The 21,673-nt window shown below is 44.2% G+C and overlaps 1 protein-coding gene across 5 annotated transcripts in view; it reads left to right on the top strand.

Moving 5' to 3' along the window:
• Positions 1 to 21,673, top strand: part of MAPK10 (mitogen-activated protein kinase 10) — a 255,525-nt gene that overhangs the window by 137,830 nt on the left and 96,022 nt on the right. For all 5 annotated transcript variants that reach the window (XM_063136197.1, XM_063136201.1, XM_063136198.1 and 2 more), the window contains one exon: positions 15,954 to 16,123. In XM_063136197.1, coding sequence (XP_062992267.1) covers positions 15,954 to 16,123 — 170 coding nt within the window. The remainder of the gene's footprint in view (positions 1 to 15,953; positions 16,124 to 21,673) is intronic.

Below are 21,673 nucleotides of genomic sequence, written 5' to 3'. Positions count from 1 at the left end.
ATCAATTAGAAGTGGACAATTTGCAGTCTTAAAGCAGCATGCCTAATTTCCAGCCTGGTTCTTAGCCTAATTTCAAAAGTCCCCAGCAAGTGGGTAGTTCAGAACTGGGCAAAACACTCTATCCTTTCCTTGGTGGCCAACTGGGCAGGAAGGATGAGAAAGAGGGAGAAAAGGGGATGTCAGAAAGAGAGAGAAAGAGAAGAGGGGGTTCCAGAAAGAGAGAGGGGGGGCATGTCTAGATGATGCCTTATCCTGGGGATCGCCCTAGGATCATCTCTGTGGGTCTACATAATGCACAGGGGATCCCTGGGGCAGGGAGGGATGATCCCTCCATTTCTCCGGGATAACCGGCACCACTTGTATCTCAATTTTTCCCATGGTCTTGGGATCATCCCGAGACTGTGGCAGGTGTGGGCGGCTGTCCTGATTTTGTCCCAGCTCCTCACAAGTAAATGCGAGGAGCTAGGCATGGGGCACGGAGCTCTTCAGGCGCTCCATGCCCATTGGGGGTGGGGGCTTTCCTCCCAGCCATTTGTGGTGTTGTGAAAACTTGCATGATTTGTGCAGAATGACTGAACAAGCTGAGTGATGGCCACCGATTTGGATGGCTTTAAAAGCGGATTGGCTATCAATTACTAGTAGTCTTGGCGACTATATGCTACTTCTGCTCTAAGTATACCTGTGTACACCAGTTGTTGGGGAACCTGGGTGGGAGGGCGTTGTTGCACTCATGTGCTGCTTGTGGGTTTCCCATCAACAGCTGGTTGGCCAGTGTGTGAGCAGAATGCTGGACTGGATGGACCCTTGGATCCAGCAGGGCTTTTCTTATGTTCTTACTGACTCAGTTGTAGACAGGGGCCAGATCTACACCTTGGGACGATCTACACCAAGCAGGATATAACACTTTTAAAATGGTGTGAAAACAGTATATGTAATATGTCCGGAGCCTGAACAGTTGTCATAACCCTTATAAACCATTATAAGCAGTAGTGTAGATCCTGCCCTTGTGTCAAATCTTTATGATCCCATCATGATAATGCTATATCCTTACTGAGCATTTATACTTTGTAGGACAAACAATGGTATTTGTTGTGTGTGTGTGTGTGGGGGTTATAATAAGGGGGGAGCAGGAAATAATACAATGAAAGTGTTATATGGAATGTGTCACATGCCCCAACAGTTATCAGTACACCTCAATACCACTCTAAAGCAATAGTGTAGATCTAGCCAGACTCTAATGAACAATTTGCTATCAGCTGGAGCATGGCATACAAAAACCTACTGAAAGGTGTGATATTCAAGTGTAGAATAGGCTCCTGTATCTTTAACAGTTGTATTGAAAAGGGAATTTCAGCAGGTGTCATTTGTATATATGGAGAACCTGGTGAAATTTCCTCTTCATCACAACAGTTAAAGCTGCAGGTTCCCTGCCCGCTTTTAAATCTGGTCACAGTTTAGCTGCAGTATAGCTCCTGCAGCTTTAACTGTTGTGACGAAGAGGAAATTTCACCAGGTGCTGTATGCATACAAATGACACCTGCTGAAATTCTCTTCTCTATGCAACTGTTAAAGATATAGGAGCCCTGTCCTCCTTTTCATATGGTCACCCTAATTGAATAGCATAATTCTGGAAACAAGGTTTACTTACAAGAGAATGTTCAGGCCAACTTTTAATCAGCTCGATTAAAGCTTGGTAGCACCACCAGGATCACATTGCCTAGGCCCAAAGGCTACTAATTGGCCATTTTTCTTTTTCTGCGCGAACACTGACATTGTCCCAGATTCAAAAATATTGTTGTGCACACTTTACCATCTGGCCACCCCATCAATCACCTTCTTTTGCATGTCCCACTACTTTCCCTCCATAACACTTCTTTAACACCAGCCGAGCACTAGCTGCTGTACAAAGCATCTGCTGTACACAGATACTTTTGTGCGTGTTGAAGATTAATTTGCTACTCAAGAGAAAAGCAATTACTCATCTGGTAAATGGGACCCTCTGCTTAGTTTGTTGGAACTTTTACAGGTGGCGTAATTTGAACAAAGGAAAGACTGCAAAATCAAAGAACTTCTTTAGAAAATTAAGAAATGATGCTCCAAGACCATGTGCCTGCTGTCTGCCACCCGGACCCACCCAGGCCCGCAGGTTGAACATCCTCACAGCCCAATGAGTGCCCGGCCGCCATCCGCCCTCATCTGTAGCCTCCATTGTGTGCAGCAATGGAGGCTTCAGAAATTACATAATTTTTAAAAAATGTACCCCGTAGATTTCAAAAAAGGCAAACAAAAATGTGTATGTTTGGGGGGGAAATGCACACAGAAGAGTTTCATTCGCTGGAAAATTGCTTGAAAAAATGTGTACATTTGAAAAGTGCACACAAAATGTGTATATTTGAAGAAAATATCTACAAAAAAAGAGCACTTTTAAAAAACTGGCACTAAGATATGTACAAACTCTCATGTGGATTTTTTTCTTTCTTTTCAAAAATGGCAATCTGATTTGGAATCAGGATGGAATGAACCTGCCATTGGAAAAATGAGGACTAGAGTGAAATCAGCTTGACAGATTTGCACATTCCTAATTTACCGCACAATTTGCAAGATCAATAAATTAGGTGTAGATTGTCATCAAATGATGCTACCTTATATTGAATCAGACCACTTGTCCATCCACACACTGTTGTCTTCTCTGGCTGGCCGTGTCTGTCCAGGGTCTCCAGGTAGAGGCCTTTCCCATTGCCTTCTACTTGATCCTTGTTGCTGGGAATGTTGTGGATTCTACCTGGGGCCCTACTGCACACAAACCATGCACCTAACCACAGAGGTATGGACTTTTCTCGCAGGTTGCCTTATCTCCATTCACATTGTGATCAACCGGCAGAAAGCTAAGCCCTACAAACATCCCATTCATATTTTCTTTCATCTTGTCCTATGATTGCTGTCCTACGATTGTCAAAATCCTCGGGACCTGCATGTCATTTTCTGTAAGCGAAGGACACTCAGGGTTCCATCAGCATTTATAGGTCTCCACGCTCCATTATGTCTTCCGCAAACTTCCTGCACCAGCTTGGAGGGATTTTATATAATCATCAAGAAGATGATTGAATTCTCAAAGCTACACGACTGGTTGTAAAATGTTCCTTTCACGCAAATCAACATCATTCTTTCCTACTCCTAGCTCTACTGAATTAAATCAGTTGCACTTTCTACACAGGTAGACTGTAGAGTCTTGCTGTAAGGGGCTGAGGTTCAATATTTTAAGGGTGTTTAGACAGAAAAAGTCCTACAACTCTGACCATGGCTGGCTGGGGAGTGCTGGGAATCATAGGACCTTTCCCCTGTCTAAACATGTGTATGATTTCCTCTGGAGAATGTTGGGAGTTGCAGGACTCCCCCCCTTGCCCGTCTGAACATGCACAGGGTTGCCCCCTTAATGTTACACAGTGTTATGAAACTAGAATTGCTGCTGAATCCCAGAATGTGGAGAATTTGCCAGTCTACTTTCTCATTTCAACCATCTTGGGAAACATCTCAGATGTCTGAAATGTGTCCAGAAGTGCTGAAATCACTCTGCTTTCTAAAATGCCCCCTTATTTATTAGCCTCTTAATTTGTTTTAGGCCCTCAAAGTGACCTATAGAGATGAATAATGTGAGACAGTCCCTATCCTCAGGCTTACAATCTAAAAGACAGGACACAAAAGGAAAAGGGATTGGGGAGAAGGAGGAAAAAAGGAAACTCAAGCACTAGCTCTTAGTTCCTATATATGTTCTTTGGGGCAGGGAAAGGTGAAGCGAGCTCCTTTCAGCTGCAGCTTCTCTGGCTGAAGTATGGGGCCAGGTTGGCATCACCTTTGCCATGACGCCTGTTATGGGAAACATGGGATGCAGCCTTCCAGTGACCCTTTGGTCTTCTGGCTGACGGATGAGGCCAGAGTGCACTGCTCTTCACTTCTGCAGATCCTGGGCTACTGACCCTTCTGTGGGGTGAGGCTGGTCCCACCCCCCTGCTATGACATTCTTCCTGGGAGGCAGGGGAAGCAACTTCTCAGCATTTCTGAGTCCTCTGGATGGGGCGAGAGTGTGCTGCACTTCAGCTGGGTGTTTGATAGGGTTGCCCAGGATGCTTACCTATAGAAACATAGGAAGCTGCCTTATACTGATTCAGACTGTTGTTCCATCTGGCCCAGTATTGTTAACACTGACTGGCAGCAGCTCTCCAGGGTTTCATGCAGGATTCTTTCCTCACCCTACCTGGAGAAGTCAGGGATCGAACCTGGGACCTTTGGCATGCAAAGCAGATGCTCTATCACAGTGAGTTATGGCTCCAATGAAGTCATCCATGGAGTTAGGGAGAACCTGAAGCACATCAGGAGAGATGCAATAAACAAAAAAGTATTTATGCTCAAGGATGCCATCAAAGTGGCCCTGAGGTCTTGTCTCATTAAATGAGACTAGAAGTCCCAGTTTGGTGAGACCCCAGACAAGTCTTTTTTCCCCTTTTTCTTTTTAACTCCCCAAAGCAATTCTTTATCTCTGGCAATGCTGACACTGTTCCTCTGTAATGTCTGCGAAGTCTTTGATGCCACAAAGGAAAATAATTCAAAGAAATGGGCGGAAGTCTCTAAAACCATTGATTTTTCTTTTTAATATTTAATGCCAATGCTCCGTGAAGTTAGTCATTAAATGGGTTGAATGGACCTTGTCAAGGTCAGGCAGACTTTGTTTTGCTTAAAGACCTTACCCTGTCCTACGACTGGCTATTATCTCATGAGAATGACCACTCTGCTGGAGATTGCTCTGCTTCATTATAGGTAGTTCGTTTAGAGGATGTGTTTGAAACTCCCAAAGAAATGTGCCTATTCAAACAGAAAATACGATTTCAGAGAAGCAATTAAAAATATTATGGTAAATTAGAGTCGCATATTGATCAAAGAATCCTTAATTCTCACCCTCCTGTTCTTTTCCTAACGGAAAATATTCCTGGTGCAAGCCTGCTCTCTGTATGGAGAGGTCAGCTCCCTCCATCCCACGTGTGTGTGGCATAGGATGGACAGTCCTCTATTTGAAGATGTCTTCAATTTGGCGGACTGTCCTATCCAGGTCTGGTTTAAGGTGAAAGCACCAGCAGGAGCCTTGAAGCTGCCCATGCACAGTTGTCACCTGGGTCAGCAGACTGGGCACGGTGAGATTTCTTGCATTTCTTTTTTAAAAATAGAAATAACATTTACGATTTTTTTTCTATTTAAATAAAAGTTATTATTTCTAAATTCGCACCTGTACGTAAAATTTTGCAAGTCAAATGGGTGTCCGCTTTTTTTGATGACGCATTTCCTCTTTTTTGATGATTTGGAAGTGGCCACCCAAGCATGGCAGCCTGATGGATTGTTAATAATAATAATAATAATAATAATAATAATAATAATAATTCAATTTATATCCCGCCTATATACAAAATACACTAGCCACCATACAAAGCTAAAACAATTTAAATGAGATAAAACAATCAATAAAACAATACCATAGGCAGCATAAAAACCGTAAAAACAATTTAAAAAGATAAAACGATCAATAAAACCATACAGCATAAAAACAATTTATAATGGTCATGAGTCTCCCATGGATTATGAGTCTCTCATGGAGGAAGGGAATATTTCACCTGTGAACTGGTAAGACTCTGATGGGCTCAAGCAGCAGAGGGCGGGCGCTTTACTCCTGACACTGCTCTTAGGGTGAGGCGCTACCAGCCAGTGGAAGCTGGTGGCTCTGATGTCAGTAGGGGGTGAATCTGCTCTGGGTTTTACTCAGAACTCGAAAGGAGCTAATAATAATAATAATAATAATAATAATAATAATAATAATAATAATAATAATATACCACCCCATAGCTGAAGCTCTCCGGGCAGTTTACAAAGATTAAAAACACAGAACATTAAAAACAAATATACAAAAATTTAAAGCATAAAAAACATTACATGCAATATCCATCTATTCTGGGTCAGTTAAAAAAACTCAACCTATGCTGCTAAATGCCTGGGAAAAGAGAAAAGTCTTGACCTGGTGCCAAAAAGATAGCAATGTTGGTGCCAGGTGAACCTCGGCGGGGAGATCGTTCCATAATTGGGGGGGGGGCACCACAGAAAAGGCCCTCTCCCTTGTTTTGTGAACCGCCCAGAGAGCTCCGGCTATTGGGTGGCATAGAAATGTAATAAATAAATAAATAAATAAATAAATAACTGTCTTCTGAGCCTCCCTCAGGGTAGGCACCCTGAGGAGGACCTTAGATGTTGAGTGTAGTGTACAGGTAGGTGCTGAACTAACAGCCTCATCTTGATTATCTGTTTCTTGCCTCTGGTCCTTCAGTTCTTATCTGGCCAGCTTGGTACCCACCCACCAGCCCATCTTCTGACTGTCACTCCTTTTGGCCTTAGGTCCTTGTTTGCCTGATTTGGTTTGTCTCATTCTCCAGCCCATCTTCTGTTAGGGTGGCCATGTGTCCCACTTTACAGAAGAGAGTCCTCTATTGAAAGGGTTGCCAGTCTTCTATTTGAAAGTGCCCTCTATTTAATCCAAGTCCAGTTAAAGGTAAAGAACCATAAGAAGGGAGATCAGGATCCTTGAAGTAGCACATCGACACTTGGCACCTAGGATATGAGACTAAACAGGCACACACAGCTCAGCAGCAGCAGTCTTCCACACTATGGTGAGGTGTACATACATCTCTATGCATCTATACATACAAATTATCACAGGCACGTTTTATGCAAATGTGTATCATCCTTTGCCCAATTCTTTTGGTAATGCATTTCTTCTTTTTCCTTTTTTCTATTGATGCATAAGTGGCCACCCTATCTTCTGCCTCCAGTCCATTTGACGCTCATTTTCTTGCCAAAAGCAGAGCCTAGATGCAGCCTGTCACAAAGTTAGCCCCCAGACTTGACAATATGGGGTCCTTTGACAAATGGATGTGTGTGTGTGTGTGTGTTTGAGATTGGTGAACTGCTTTTTTATTATGAGAACTAGGGGTGTGCACGGACCCCCCGCTCCGCTTCACTTGCAGATCCGCCATTTTTCGGAGCGGGTCGCTCCGCCCCGCCCCCGCTCCGCCCACTTCCGCTCCGCTCCGCTCGGAGCTCCGGATCCGGATCCGGAGCTCCGTTTTTGCCCCCCCATAGGGTTGCATTGAAAGCTAAAAAAGTAAACAACTTTTTTTCCGTTGAAGTTAGAAACCTCACGTTTGGCACCATGACACCTCATGGGCGTATACACACACACGCCAAGTTTCAAGGCAATCCCATCATCCCCTGATTTTTGGCGAATTTTTGAAAATCGGGCACCCCACACACAACATCCCTGCGAGGTGGGCAGGGGAGGAGGGAGGGAAGGCAGGCAGGCATGCAGCTGGCATTTCTGGGGGCATAAGGAAGGGAGCCAAGGATAAGCCAGTAATGCATAGAAAATGGAATAAATCAATCAATAAACAAAGGAGGGGTGGAATTAAAAGCAGCAGTGTTGCTCAATAAACAGCAAGAAGAATTAAAAAAAAAAGGCTATATCTGTCTTTTACCAGCAATAGGGGGACGTGCCCGGGGGAGGGGGAAGTAGCTGCCAGTTCAAGACAGCCACCAACAGCTCTGAGAAGAAGTAAAACGCTCACTTCAACTCATAACAGGCATTGCTCCACCACTGAAAAGTGACCATTCACTTCAACTCATGATAGGCATTGCTCCACCGTTTTACTCTCTTTGGAAGGCTCTATGGCCTTCCAGTGCAGGAGAGAGTGGGGGCACGTCCACGATGAGATGCCCTAGGGGAGCTCATCCCCTTGCACCACATCGATTCAGTTGTTCACCAAGGTTAGGGTGGGGAGCAGTGCTGTGTTTTCTATCTCTTATTCTTGGCTTAGTATATGATTTCAGGTTGTGTTTGTGCATTTGGTGGGGCTACTGTGTTAAAAAACACGGGGAAAAGCCCGTTCAGATGAAGAAAGAGAAGTTTCCCAGAATCCCAAGTTACCTGTTTTGCCTATGCCCTCCTCCAACTTTGGGATCATCATGACCGGGAGCTGACTCTGCCCCTCAGCCCTTTGAAAAAGGTATTTTTCCCGCCGATTTTTAAAAAACTTCTAGCCCGCGACCCGTACGATGCAGAAAGTTGAGAGTGGTCTCAAAATGACCCCCATCCACGACTCTCTGTGCACAAGAATTTTCAGAACGATAGCTTAAACCCCCCCCCAGTTATCCCCGATTCTTTCCCTCAATGCAATCCTATGGGCGAAAAGCCGAAACGGAGCCCCGCGGTTGACCCTATTTTTAAAAAACTTCTAGCCCGCGACCCGTACGATGCAGAAAGTTGAGAGTGGTCTCAAAATGACCCCCATCCACGACTCTCTGTGCACAAGAATTTTCAGAACGATAGCTTAAACCCCCCCCCCAGTTATCCCCGATTCTTTCCCTCAATGCAATCCTATGGGCGAAAAGCCGAAACGGAGCCCCGCGGTTGACCCTATTTTTAAAAAACTTCTAGCCCGCGACCCGTACGATGCAGAAAGTTGAGAGTGGTCTCAAAATGACCCCCATCCACGACTCTCTGTGCACAAGAATTTTCAGAACGATAGCTTAAACCCCCCCCCAGTTATCCCCGATTCTTTCCCTCAATGCAATCCTATGGGCGAAAAGCCGAAACGCAGTTTGAGCCCCGCGGTTGACCCGATTTTTAAAAAAATATTGCACGTGAACCACAGCACGCAGAGAGGTGAGAGTGGTCTCAAAATGACCCCCATCCACGACTCTCTGTGCACAAGAATTTCCAGAACGATAGCTTCAAAAACAACGTAGTTATGCGCGATTATTTGCCGCAATGCAATCCTATGGCGAAATGTTTTCAAGATGGCGACCGGAGCGCTCCGCCTGAACTCGGAGCTCCGAAAAATGGTCGCTTCTCTTCGCCTTGCTTCTAGGGGGTCCGCGGTCCGCTCCTACTCCGCCTCTGGGTAAGGCGGAGCAGGCCAATCCGCTACTGCTTCTACGCTCCTAATCGGAGCGGAGCACATCCCTAATGAGAACATAAGAACTTAAGAAGAGCCCTGCTGGATCAGACCGAGGGTCCATCTAGTCTAGCACTCTGTTCACACAGTGGCCGACCAGCTGTCGACCAGGGACCCACAAGCAGGACACAGTGCATCAGTACCCTCCCACCCATGTTCCCCAGCAACTGGTGCACATAGGCTTACTGCCTCTGATATTGGAGGTAGCACATAGCCATCAGGGCTAGTAGCCATTGATAACCTCCTCCTCCTTGATAGCCTTATGTTTTATCTTGTATTTTAGGGTTTTAATTTCTTAGAGCCAGCCAGAGAGCTTTGGCTATTGGACAGAATAGGAATGCATTATATATAGCCAGTGTGGTGTAGTGGCTAAAGTGTTGGACTGGGGGACGGGAGATCCAGGTTCTAGTACTCATTCGGCCATGGAAACCCACGGGGTAAGTTTGGGCCAGTCACTGACTTTCAGCCCAACCTACCACACAGGGTTGTTGTTGTGAGAATAAAATGGAGAGGAGGAGGATTATGTATGGTGCCTTGAGTTCCTTGGAGGAAAAAAGGCAGGATATAAATGTAATAAATAAATAAAAATAAATATATCTATATCTATAATCATCACATTTGTTCTTTTTATCCTTCCCCCTGCTCTGGCTAAAATTCTGCCCAATTGTTCACTGATCCTGCATTCCAGAGTTCCGTTCAAGGAGTGCTAGGGTTGTCCATTGATGGGAAATCTGGCCCTTTTTAGGCTCGCAGGATTTCAGTAGTACCCCTGACTCAGCTTGCATTTGAGAGCTGCACCATGGGTTTCTTCCTGAAATTTGGGAACTTCTTTGGATTTTTTAAAAATGCATAAATAGCAATTTGCACAAATTGCAGCTTCAAGGTGGGTGATTTGCGCAAATCCCAGTCACAATTTGCATGCATTTCGGCCATGATTTGCATAATTTGCACAGATAACTACAATTCACAGAGATTATGGAAATTGCAGCCAAAATTAGCCCAACTAGATGCAGATTGAGTTTGGCCAGTTCATGGGAAATTGAACTGAAGGGTCAATTGTGGGTCAAGCTGGATTAGTGAGTTCCACCCCCCCCCCCCGAAGGATTCTTCCAACACTTTCTAAACAGAACTGGCAAGCTCATTGCCCTAGTTTTTAAATTATGTAACATTAAATTTTTATTCATATTTAGACATTGTTTTATCTCTTAGCTGCAAGAAAACATAATGCAGTACAGAAATTTGGCTAAGAACCAGGTGATTTATATACACACATACAGAGTACATTTCTACAGGGCAATTTATAATATGATGGTGAACGAATTCAGTATGAGATTTTGCTAAACCCAGAACATCTTTGCAAATTACCTTGGGGCTACTGTTAGATATTTTTAAAAGGCAGACCAATATTCGGAATTACTCAAAATACCTGGGAGATATTTCCCTTTTACACTCTGGGGCAGTGGACAACTAAACAAATTTTGGTTCTGATCTGGTTCTGACAGAAAGCTGGTGGGCCATGTTATGTGTACCCTAATGGCTCCATCACCACAACATTTCAGGTTATAGACCTGATTGTTACTCTTTAAAGCATTCACATGATCTGATGACCAATAACAACCAACTTTATGGCACATTTGCCAGAAACAATTGGCCTCCGCTGACCTAAACTATACTGTTATTTCTTAGCTCTCATTTAGGCCCCAGGCTGGTATAAAAAGCATTATGAAGACAGAATTTTCAGAGATCACCACAACTATCTTGTTTTAATTATTCAGGGAATACTGTTGCTGCTGAATAATTGCCTTTATTAATCATTTCTATAGCCTGGTTAGCGTAATATACTTTGTAGTTTGTATTCCATTCATTACTATTGATAAAACAATTAATTTCTTTGGGTCGGGGGATTAACTACTTCTCCTGTACAACTAATGTTACTGGGTGGTGAGAATGGGCTTCTTGGAACTGAAGTTACTTATTCTTAAGAATGGATTCCACAGATTTCAAAGAAATGTTTCTATAAGGCCTGAACAAGATAGATATGGCATGAGTAGAAAGTGCACAATTTTTCCAACTCTATGTATGTATGTATGTATCTTTAACTAACGTGAATCGGATAAAGCCGCAACCTTTGCCATTTTCACCTCCTGGCTGGCCACATGAATTGGCATCACAATTAATTGTCTTCCTATTCATAGAATCATAGCAGAGTTGGAAGGGGCCTACAAGGCCATCGAGTCCAACCCCCTGCTCAATGCAGGAATCCATCCTAAAGCATCTCTGGCAGATGGTTGTCCAGCTGCCTCTTGAATTCCTCTAGTGTGGGAGAGCCCACAACCTCCCTCGGTAACTGGTTCCATTGTCATGCTGCTCTAACAGTCAGGAAGTTTTTCCTGATGTCCAGCTGGAATCTGACTTAAAAAGGAATTCTATTAGAAAGGAAAGGAAGGTAGGTACATTTCTTAGACTCCAGCTCATGACCTAGTCCAGTTGCATAGCTTGAATCACTTATTTATTTGATATATTTATATTCTGCTTTTCCTCCAAGGAGCCCAAGGCAGTGTACATTATGTAAATACTAGTAGCAAAGACATTCTCCAAGCGCTGATCCTTAAGTAGCTAAAACCAGCACCATCCATGCAAAAGAGGGAAGGGTCAGTAGACTCAGGCCGTAGCTAGGCCTACGGTTTATCCCAGGATTGTCCTGAGGTCAAACCTGTTCATCTAAGTGCTACACAGGGCATCCAGTGCTCAGGCAGGGATGAATCCAGGATGATCCTGGGATAAACCTTAGGTCTAGCTACGGCCCCAGAGGGTTTGCAAGAATAGAAAAAAGAAAAGATTATTTTATTTTTTTATTTTAAGGAGGGGGGAACCTAATGGGGGACAAAACTGCTCAATGAGGACTGGCCTGCTGAAAAGCCATGGGATGCTGACTCACTGTTGGAGTGGGGGGATATTTATATATTACATTTTTATACCGCCCAATAGCCGAAGCTCTCTGGGCGGTTCACAAAAATTAAAACCATAATAAAACAACCAACAGGTTAAAAGTACAAATACAAAATACAGTATAAAAAGCACAACCAGGATAAAACCACACAGCAAAATTGATATAAGGTTAAAATACAGAGTTAGAACAGTAAAATTTAAATTTAAGTTAAAATTAAGTGTTAAAATACTGAGTGAATAAAAAGGTCTTCAACTGGCGACGAAAGGAGTACAGTGTAGGCGCCAGGTGGACCTCTCGCAGGAGCTCATTCCACAGCCGGGATGCCACAGCGGAGAAAGCCCTCCTCCTAGTAGCCACCTGCCTCACTTCCTTTGGCAGGGGCTCACGGAGAAGGGCCCCTGTAGATGATCTTAAGGTCTGCGCAAGGACATATGGGAGGAGGAGTTCCTTCAAATAACCTGGCCCCAAACCGTTTAGGGCTTTAAATGTCAATACCAGCACTTTGAATTGGGCCCGGACCTGGACTGGCAGCCAATGAAGTTGTAAAAGGACTGGCGTAATGTGGTCTCACCGGTCAGTCCTTGTTAGTAAACGGGCTGCTCTGTTTTGTACCAGCTGAAGCTTCCGGACCGTTTTCAAAGGCAGCCCCACGTATAACGCATTGCAGTAATCCAAACGAGAGGTTATCAGAGCATGGATAACTGTAGCTAGGCTATCTCTGTCCAGATAAGAGCGTAGTTGGTATATCAACCTAAGCTGATTTGGCAGGGAGAAAAGGAGAATGAGGTCTTAGTTGTAATTTTATAATACTAAAAACTGTATGCTGGTCTAACTCATTGAATGGTACATTTTCCTACACAAGCCTCATTACATTGACTATGAGTACTATTGTTTGTTTGTTTCATTCAAATCTCACCCTTTTTCCCAAGGAGCCCAAGTCAGTGAATATAATAATCTTCCTCCTCTTCCCCTCCATTTTATCCCTTCAACAACCCTGTGAGGAAGGTTAGGCTGGGAGTCTATGACTGGCCCAAAGTCACCCAGTGAGCTTCATGGCAAAACCCGGGTCTCCCCAGTCCTAGTCCAACACTCTAACCACTTCACCACACTGGTTGTGTCAGCCTAGACATTTGGAGCTATTCAGTCTGTTAGCATCTTTTCTTTAGATCATCGTCTCTTCTTATGTCATGTTATATTATGGACTGAGTAGGTTCATCTGTGTTGGAAGAAGTCAGACTAGTAGGTTATTGGCTCTACCACACAGCAGGGGGTTGGACTAGATCAGAGCAGGTGATTTCTGTGCATCCAGGGCTCTCCAGTTCGGCTTCACCAAAGGATAACAAGTCATCAACTGACTTGTTATAATGTGGCAGCGGAGGACTGCTCAGGCAGAAAGAAGGACTTTGAATGTGTCCCCTGGATCATGAGTTAGGATACTGTTTTCCTTTGATCCTACCATGAATTAGGATACTGTTTTTCTTTGATCCTGATTCTAGATGCTGGGGGGGAGTGATGTGAAGTCAACGGTGATGTAGGCTATGCTATATTGACAGATGACACATCATTTAATTCATTCTATCAAAGTGGGATGTGCTATTCCTCTTGGGAGGCCACTGATGTCCTTCCGGATTACATTTGTTAGGAAGTCACATGGACAAATCCGGTCTTGAAGAAGCATTCTAGTTACTATGAGCAAAGCTTCCAAAAGATGAACAATACATAATGAACAGATGGCAACCGTGTTTCCCGGCACCTGTAGTCACAGCCTCAGAGTACTCACTGGCTGCTCCCTAACCAGCAACTGCTGCTAATTGCGCCGGCAATACTAATAAAGGGTGCTTTACATTAAAAAAAAATGCAAGAAAACTCAGAGAGCACTAAGCAGTGCTATATTCAGATTGCTCTGCAAATTTGCTCATTTCAGTCACTGTGTCCTTCTGGCATTTCTGGATGCATCCCCCCGCCAACTTCTCTGGCTTGTAAATACATATTCCCGCTGTGTCGCTTGTAAAAATGAATTAAAAAAATCAAAATTGTAAGGTAATTACAAGGAAGCTAATTTTGGCAATTTGCCAGGAATACATAAACATGCTGTGCTCAGTTTGGTTACGGGTAGAGCTATTTTTCTCCTTTTACCCCAGGAAGCACACAAGCCCTTATTCTATCTGCACAGCCCTTCCTGGTTCAGGGACAACAATTTCCATATGCTGCCTTCTGTTTTCTGTTTTGTTACTCAGTGCTGCTTTTGTCCTCAAGAAAACTAGGCCAGAGCCTTGGGAAGGTGATCGGTATGAAGGCAGTGAGTTGAGGAGGAGGCAGGTCATAGTGTAGCTTCTGAACCATTGGGGAAATTCTGGTTTCTTTTTAATGCCTAATATTTATTTATTTATTTATTGCACTTATATACCGTTCCCATAGCCAGGGCTCTCTGGGTGGTTTACAGAAATTCTAAAATTAAGATTAAAATGAGTATACAAAATTTAAAATTCTAAAACACGAAACATACACACATAAAGCATTAAAAACCATTAAAAAACTAAAACATGTGGGTAATTAAGATGTGCCTAAAAGAAAAGTTACTGAGGTACAAAACAGGAGAGCATTATTATTATTATTATTATTATTATTATTTCAGAGATGCCAGAAGTTTGTCTTAGAGTGAGGAATCAGTCACCAAATGCCTTATTAGGACACCAACATGTATTACAACTACAGCATAGCCTAGATCACCCTTCCTCAACCTACTGCCCTCCAGATGTGCAGGACTACAACTCCAACACATCTGGAGGGCACCCGGTTGGGGAAGACTGGCCTAGAGAACATGGCTGATTGAAGGGAACTTCAAACAAACCACCCCCATACAGCTAGGGTGGCCATATCTCTTCTTTTACAGAGGACAGTCTGCTATTTGAATGGCTGTCAGATAACTGTTCTCTGTTTGAAGAGCTGTCCTGTCAAATCCCTGTTTTAAGATAAAGAACATAGGAATGGTTGTCCATCAACAGTTAGCATCTAGAAAGGAGAATGAACAGGTAGTCACACAAGTTATCTGACCATAGCTGTCCATGCTATGATGAGACACACTGCCCTCTTTTGTATCTGGTCACACCAGGCAGGGCTCCTGCAGCTTTAACTGTTGTGACAAAGAGGGAATTTCACCAGGTGCTGCATGCAGACAAATGACACCTGCTGAAATTTCCTTTTCTACACAACTGTTAAACATCCAGGAGCCCTGACCTCTTTTTCTTATGGTCACCCTAACCAAGGTGCACCACTGACAACAGCAGTGACATTGGGGGAAATGTAAGTATCAATGCCATAATGTTAGGGTGACCATATGAAAAGGAGGACAGGGCTCTTGTATCTTTAACAGTTGCATAGAAAAGGGAATTTCAGCAGGTGTCATTTGTATATATGGAGAATCTGGTGAAATTTCCTTTTCATCACACCAGTAAAAGCTGCAGGAGCTATGCTAGAGTGACCAGATTTAAAAGAGGGCAGGGCACCTGCAGCTTTAACTGTTGTGATGAAGAGGAAATTTCACCAGGTTCTTCATATATACAAATGACACCTGCTGAAATTCCCTTTTCAATACAACTGTTAAAGATACAGAGCCCTGTCCTCCTTTTCCTATGGTCACCCTACATAATGTATTCTGATGGCAAGACATGGGGCAGAGTTTGCTCTGGATTTCCATGTCGATTACTTGAGTCTCTGGGCCTCTTTATTTTTCTTTTCTTTTTTTACTTGGAGGAGTTTGAATGATCTGAAGGACAATTTCCTCCCTGAAATAGGGCTTGATGCCATTTCTAGAAAGATCATGTGAAAGTCATTTTGAAAGCTAGCCTGAAATGACAAGATGGGTCAGGTTTGAGATCCTGGGTGTCGGTTTTATTTCATTACTATGCCAATAGTTTACTGGTGTTCTGTTTTCTTTCTCTCTGTTGTCTCCCTGACAGGGATTCGGGAAACAAGTGGATGTGTCATATATTGCCAAATATTACAACATGAGTAAAAGCAAAGTTGACAACCAGTTCTACAGCGTGGAAGTGGGTGACTCGACCTTCACAGTTCTCAAGCGCTACCAGAACTTAAAACCAATCGGCTCTGGGGCTCAGGGAATAGTTTGGTAAGTTTCTGCAGCAATGTTGTCCATATTTGAATGCACTCTTTCTTTTCCCTCTGCTTGGGCCATCTCCAGTGCTCCACAGTTCGCTAGCTTGGTGTATAAAGTCTGATATACCTGCAAGGCCACCTGTCTGTCCTACCTTCTCCCTGCAAACCACTTTGCTAAGACAGGCTGGAGTGGTTCCTATGAAATGAAGGAGGGTAAGAACATCATAACATAAGAAGTACCCGGATGCTGGATCAGACCAAAGGTCCATCTCGTCCAGCGCTCTGTTCACACAGTGGCCAACCAGCCATCATCAGCGACCAACACAGCCAGACATGGTGCAACAGCACCCTCACACCCATGTTCCCCAGCAACTGGTACACCCAGGCTTACTGCCTCGAATACAGGAGATAGCACACAACTATCAGGGGTAGTAGCCATTGATAGCCTTCACCTCCAGGAATTTATCCAAGCCCCCTTTAAAGCCATCCAAATTGGTGGCCATCACTACATCTTGTGGTAGTGAGTTCCATAGTTTAACTATGAGCTATGTAAAGAAGTACTTCCTCTTATTTGTCCTGGATCTCCCACCAATCAGCTTTATGGGATGACCTCAGGTTCTAGTATTTTGAAAGAGGGAGAAAAATGTCTCCCTATCTGCATTCTCCATACCATGCATAATTTTGTACACCTCTATCATGTCCCACCCCCACCCCCTTTTCCCACAAGCTAACTTATATTTAGGGAACCTGCAGATTTTGTTTCTTAGATAGAGCCCCCCCACAAGTACACTCACCCCTTGTCAGGGCCCAGGGCATGGGTGGCAAGGCCTCAACACAGGAATGCCAGGGCCAGGATAGATGGTGGTGGAACCAGGAAACAGAGTCCAGGCAGGGCCAGAGGTAAAAGGCAAGGGCCAGAGCCAAGCAGAGTTCAGAGGCAAACAGAGTTCAGGCAGGGGGGGCAGCCAGGCTGGTGCTGAGTGTGGGGAGCGAGATTCCTGCCCACAGGCCCTCAAACATGATGCAAGGCTGAATGGAGCACACAAGATGAATTGTGGATAGGGTTAGGGTTCAGCTCCCTGCAACGCTACATCCTTTTCGATGTAAAATGTGGTCCCTGCTCCCACACTGGGAAAGACATGGAAATAAATAAATAGGGTTGCTCCTGTCACATCTGGTTGGCCCTAAGCTATAGGGTTGGGGAGGGATCCAGAGGCATTTTGGAGGGAGGTGTTTGTTATAGCTGCCCAGACTGGTACTTCCCTTTTCAGTGCTGGACTTAGTTTTTTTAATAATAATAATAATAATAATAATAATAATAATAATAATAATAATAATAATAATAATATATTTCTTACCCGCTGCTCCGATTGGATCAAGGCAGGGAACAACAGCAAGCATAAAATACACAAAATACCGATTAACACATAGCATACACTGTTAAAAGCATCCTAAAAACATCCTAAAAGCATATTAAAAGCATCCTAAAATTCCACTGGATAGGCCTGCCAGAAGAGATCAGTCTTGATAGCTTTCTTGAACGCTAAAAGACTTTCAAGCTGATGAGTCTCCTCTGGCAGGCTATTCCACAGTCTGGGAGCAGCAGAAGAAAAGGTCCTCTGGGTAATACCTGTCAGCCTAGTTTTGGCTGGCTGAAGTAGATTCTTCCCAGAGGACCTGAGTGTGTGGGGTGGATTGTACAGGAGAAGGCGATCCCACAGGTAGCCTGGACCCAAACCATGTAGGGCTTTAAAGGTAATAACCAACACTTTGTACTTTGCCCGGAAACAAATCGGCAGCCAGTGAAGAGATTTTAAGACTGGTGTAATATGATCACCCCTAGGTATACCATTAATAATACTCATAATAATGATAACATCCTAGCATCAGCCTGGGTGGACCCTGGCATTTGCCCGACTACGCCGGGTGCTGATGCTGATGAGGCACTGGACAGAGGCGAGGGCCTCCAGAGATGCAGACGAAGAGAACAACAAGGAGGAATGGAAAGAAGCAAAGCCAGCTGGGAAGGCATTTGCATATTTTTGATACATGGTCTCTGCATTTGTTGGGCATCCCACTAGTTTTTAATAAATGTTCTGACTCCTGCAAATGCTAGCTTTGGATTCCCCCTGGATATAGCGGAGAGTAACTAGCAAAAGGACAGCGTTTGGGGCTTATACTCTTTTGGCAGATTCTTCCAGTAGCTTTGCAAAGAGCACCTCAAGCAGACCTAGAAATTCCTCTTCTTGGTGTTCTAAAAACAACCTCCCATCTGCCAGGCAATAAGTCTCATCTTGTATCATTTTGAAGCTGTCACAAATGCATGGTTTCCAAGCTGATGTGACCGTTAATCCTTCGTTACTTACGAAAAAAGAAAAAAAAAGAAGAGCCCTGACATTTCAGCGAAACATATGAATATCATAAGGGCTGCATCATAAAACATGGAGAGCTAATAAATCTTGCAGAGTAAATAATCAGATCTTTTATGGTTTATGTAAGTGTTTCTTTGATTTATTGTTTGTCGTGGAATAGTTTGCCTTTTTCTTTTCTCCAGCTGCTGGATTCTGCTTGAAAACCCAGTATTTTCCATAACTATTATTAGTTAAAACACTTTTTTTTTTTGGTCTTGACGAACTTGTATTTGTTTTCTTTCTATTGTTTCATTATAATTACCCTTTCCCATTGCCATTTAATGGATGTTATGCCTGGGTTGGACAGGAAGTAGATCTTTAGATATTTTGGACTTCAACTGCAAGGATTCATGACCATTGGTCATGCTGGCAGGGGCTTCTGGGAGTTGAAGTCCAAAGCATGTGGATAGCTACCTTCTGCCCACCCCTGTGTTATGCTACTAAAAGTCAGGATGCCAGGAACATGAAGGACCTATACAGAAGACCAGGCTAGTTCAGTGAATAGATCATGGCTGCTACTCTCCCCTTGACTGCTACATGTTTGTCAGAACTTGTGCGTAGAGGTCAAGAGCAGGGTCAGCAGGTGCCGTCCCCATTGATGTTGTATGTGCCATCTTGGTATTCCTGATAGTCTCTCTCCTAGTAGCAACAGACTCCATTTCCTTTGTAGCAATGTGCAAGTTGAATATACAGATAAGAAAGGACATTTATAATGGAATGATGGAGAGGAAAATCTCAACCCAACCAAAATTCTAGCTGGCCTGACCATGGTTGACACATCCTCCCATGCATTTTCCTTCCCATCTTTTCTTGGGTATACACACACACACACACACACACACACACACACACACATCTGTTTAGGGACATAAGAAGCTCCCATATACAAGTCAGACTATTTGTTGATGTAGGCCAGTATTGTCTACTCTGGCAGTGGGTGTAAGAAGAGCTCTTTCCAAATTCTTGAAACCTCATCCCTCTACTGGGGGATGTTTGGGGTTGGACCTTCTTTTTCTCATGAAATTTTATTTTATTTTGAAATCAGCTTAACAAAATAAAGGCAACAAAAAGAAGAATGTACTAGGGGTGTGCATGGACCCCCCGCTCCACCCCGTGGGCCGATCCGAAAATTTCGGGTCAGCCCACTCCGCGCCGCTCCGCCCATACTCCGCTCCTCTTCGCTGCGGAGCTCCGGCTCTGAATCGGAGCTCCGCAGTGGAGGGGAGTGGCGCCAGGTAAGGCCGGGAGAGGAGGGCGGGAGATTTACCGGGCCCTGCCGCTGTCGCCGCCCGTGCGGCGATGGCGGCAGAGCCCAGTAAGGGACCAAGGGGGAGGGGGGCCTTACCTGCCTCCGTCCGCGGTCTGTCAGCGTCTTCAATTGAGCCCGTGGTTCAACCAGGAAGTCTGGGCCGCAAGCGGCCCAGACTTCCTAGTTGAACCGCGGGCTCAATTGAAGACGCCGACGGACCGCGGACGGAGGCAGGTAAGGGAGAGGAGGGCGGGGGGGGGTTTACCGGGCCCTTCCACTGTCGCCGCATGGGCGACAGCGACAGCGGCAGGGCCCGGTAAACCCCACTTACCTTTCCGGCGGAGCTCTGGATCGAGGCGAAGGATCCACCTTCACCTCGATCCTCTTCGCCACGCTCCGCCGACCCCCCAATCCTCTTCGCCTCCGCCTTAAGGGCAGGCGAAGCCCCCCGCTCCGCTCCTGCTTCTCCGGTCCGATTAGAAGCAGAGCACATCCCTAAAATGTACATAATAATTAACCACCATCACTAAAGAAACAAAGGCATTCACTAATGATAAATCTATAAATCAGTCTATAACTGATATCTCTATGGAACATTTGCAATTAGATGGCCTAAGTAGGAGCTCAATTTCTTATGAACGTAAAAATGCAAGTTCTGCAACATATAGAAGGAGTGTGTGCAGGTGTATGCCATTTTGTGTGTTTGTGCGTATTAGCCAGAAAAAATATGTAGGCAACTGTACTTGGTTGGAACTTTATCAAAAAATTGAAGTGCGTCAGCACAGGAAAAGAATCGAAATCACAAGTGTCATGTTATCATTCTTCACATTAGGATTCATTGCTTGCTGCACTTGCTGAGTAAGTTTATACATATTCATAGTCTCACAAATGTTAGCAACCCACTGCTCTTTAGATGGTTGCTTTGGAGACTTCCATTAAAAGCTGTACACAACTTTGCAGCTGTATATATTTTTTCCAGAAGGTCTTTATGTCGGAATCCAGGGTCATTAGGTTCAAAATGATGGAGCAGCTGTGCTTTAGAAGCTCCCATGTGAAGAAATGCCTGACGGCAATCAGCAACCTTGATCCCAGAATCCCTCACTGTAGAACATCCCCACCAAAGATGAATGTATGAGCCAATGTGACCCACACCTCTTCCAGCAATATTGAGTGTAGTTTGGCTATATTAGGCTATATTAACCTGAGACCTTCTGCGTGAAAAGTGCTGTTTTCCGGAGATGGGAGAAGTTTGTGACCTTTCTGCCTCAGCCATGCAACTGTAAGACTCCTTCGTCCCCGTCCGATCATCTGGCATCTTGGTACCACTGCTGCTGCCATCTCCTGCGGCTGCCGAGAAAGGAAGTGCTCAGCAATCAAGTGCCTGAGATGGAAATGGCACAACCTCCTTCTGTGCTGGGTAACTGGCTGCAGGGCACTTTGATCCCTGGCCAGGAAAAGGAAGAGGAGATGGCAGCACCTGGGCTGCCAGCCAGGCAATGCAGACAAGATCATTTACCAGTGTCCAGTCCTCTGATATGTTAGAACCATGAATGTGCACTCTGGTATGTGCACACGGTTTTATTTATTTATTTATTTATTTATTTATTACATTTTTATACCGCCCAACAGTTGAAGTTCTCTGGGTGGTTCTCAAAAATTAAAACCATGAAGAGCATAATAAAACAACCAACAATCTAAAAACACAAATACAAAATACAATATATTATTTATTTATTTATTTATTTATTTATTTATATAGCACCATCAGTGTACATGGTGCTGTACAGAGTAAAACAATAAAATAGCAAAACCCTGCCGCATAGGCTTACATTCTAATAGAATCATAATAAAACAATAAGAAGGGGAAGAGAATGCACCAAACAGGCACAGGGTAGAGTAAAAC

The sequence above is a fragment of the Elgaria multicarinata genome, chromosome 10, assembly GCF_023053635.1.
Source record: "Elgaria multicarinata webbii isolate HBS135686 ecotype San Diego chromosome 10, rElgMul1.1.pri, whole genome shotgun sequence".
Taxonomy (NCBI): domain Eukaryota; kingdom Metazoa; phylum Chordata; class Lepidosauria; order Squamata; family Anguidae; genus Elgaria; species Elgaria multicarinata.
Note: the sequence above shows the minus strand (reverse complement) of the source record. Positions and strands in the feature narration are given on the sequence as shown.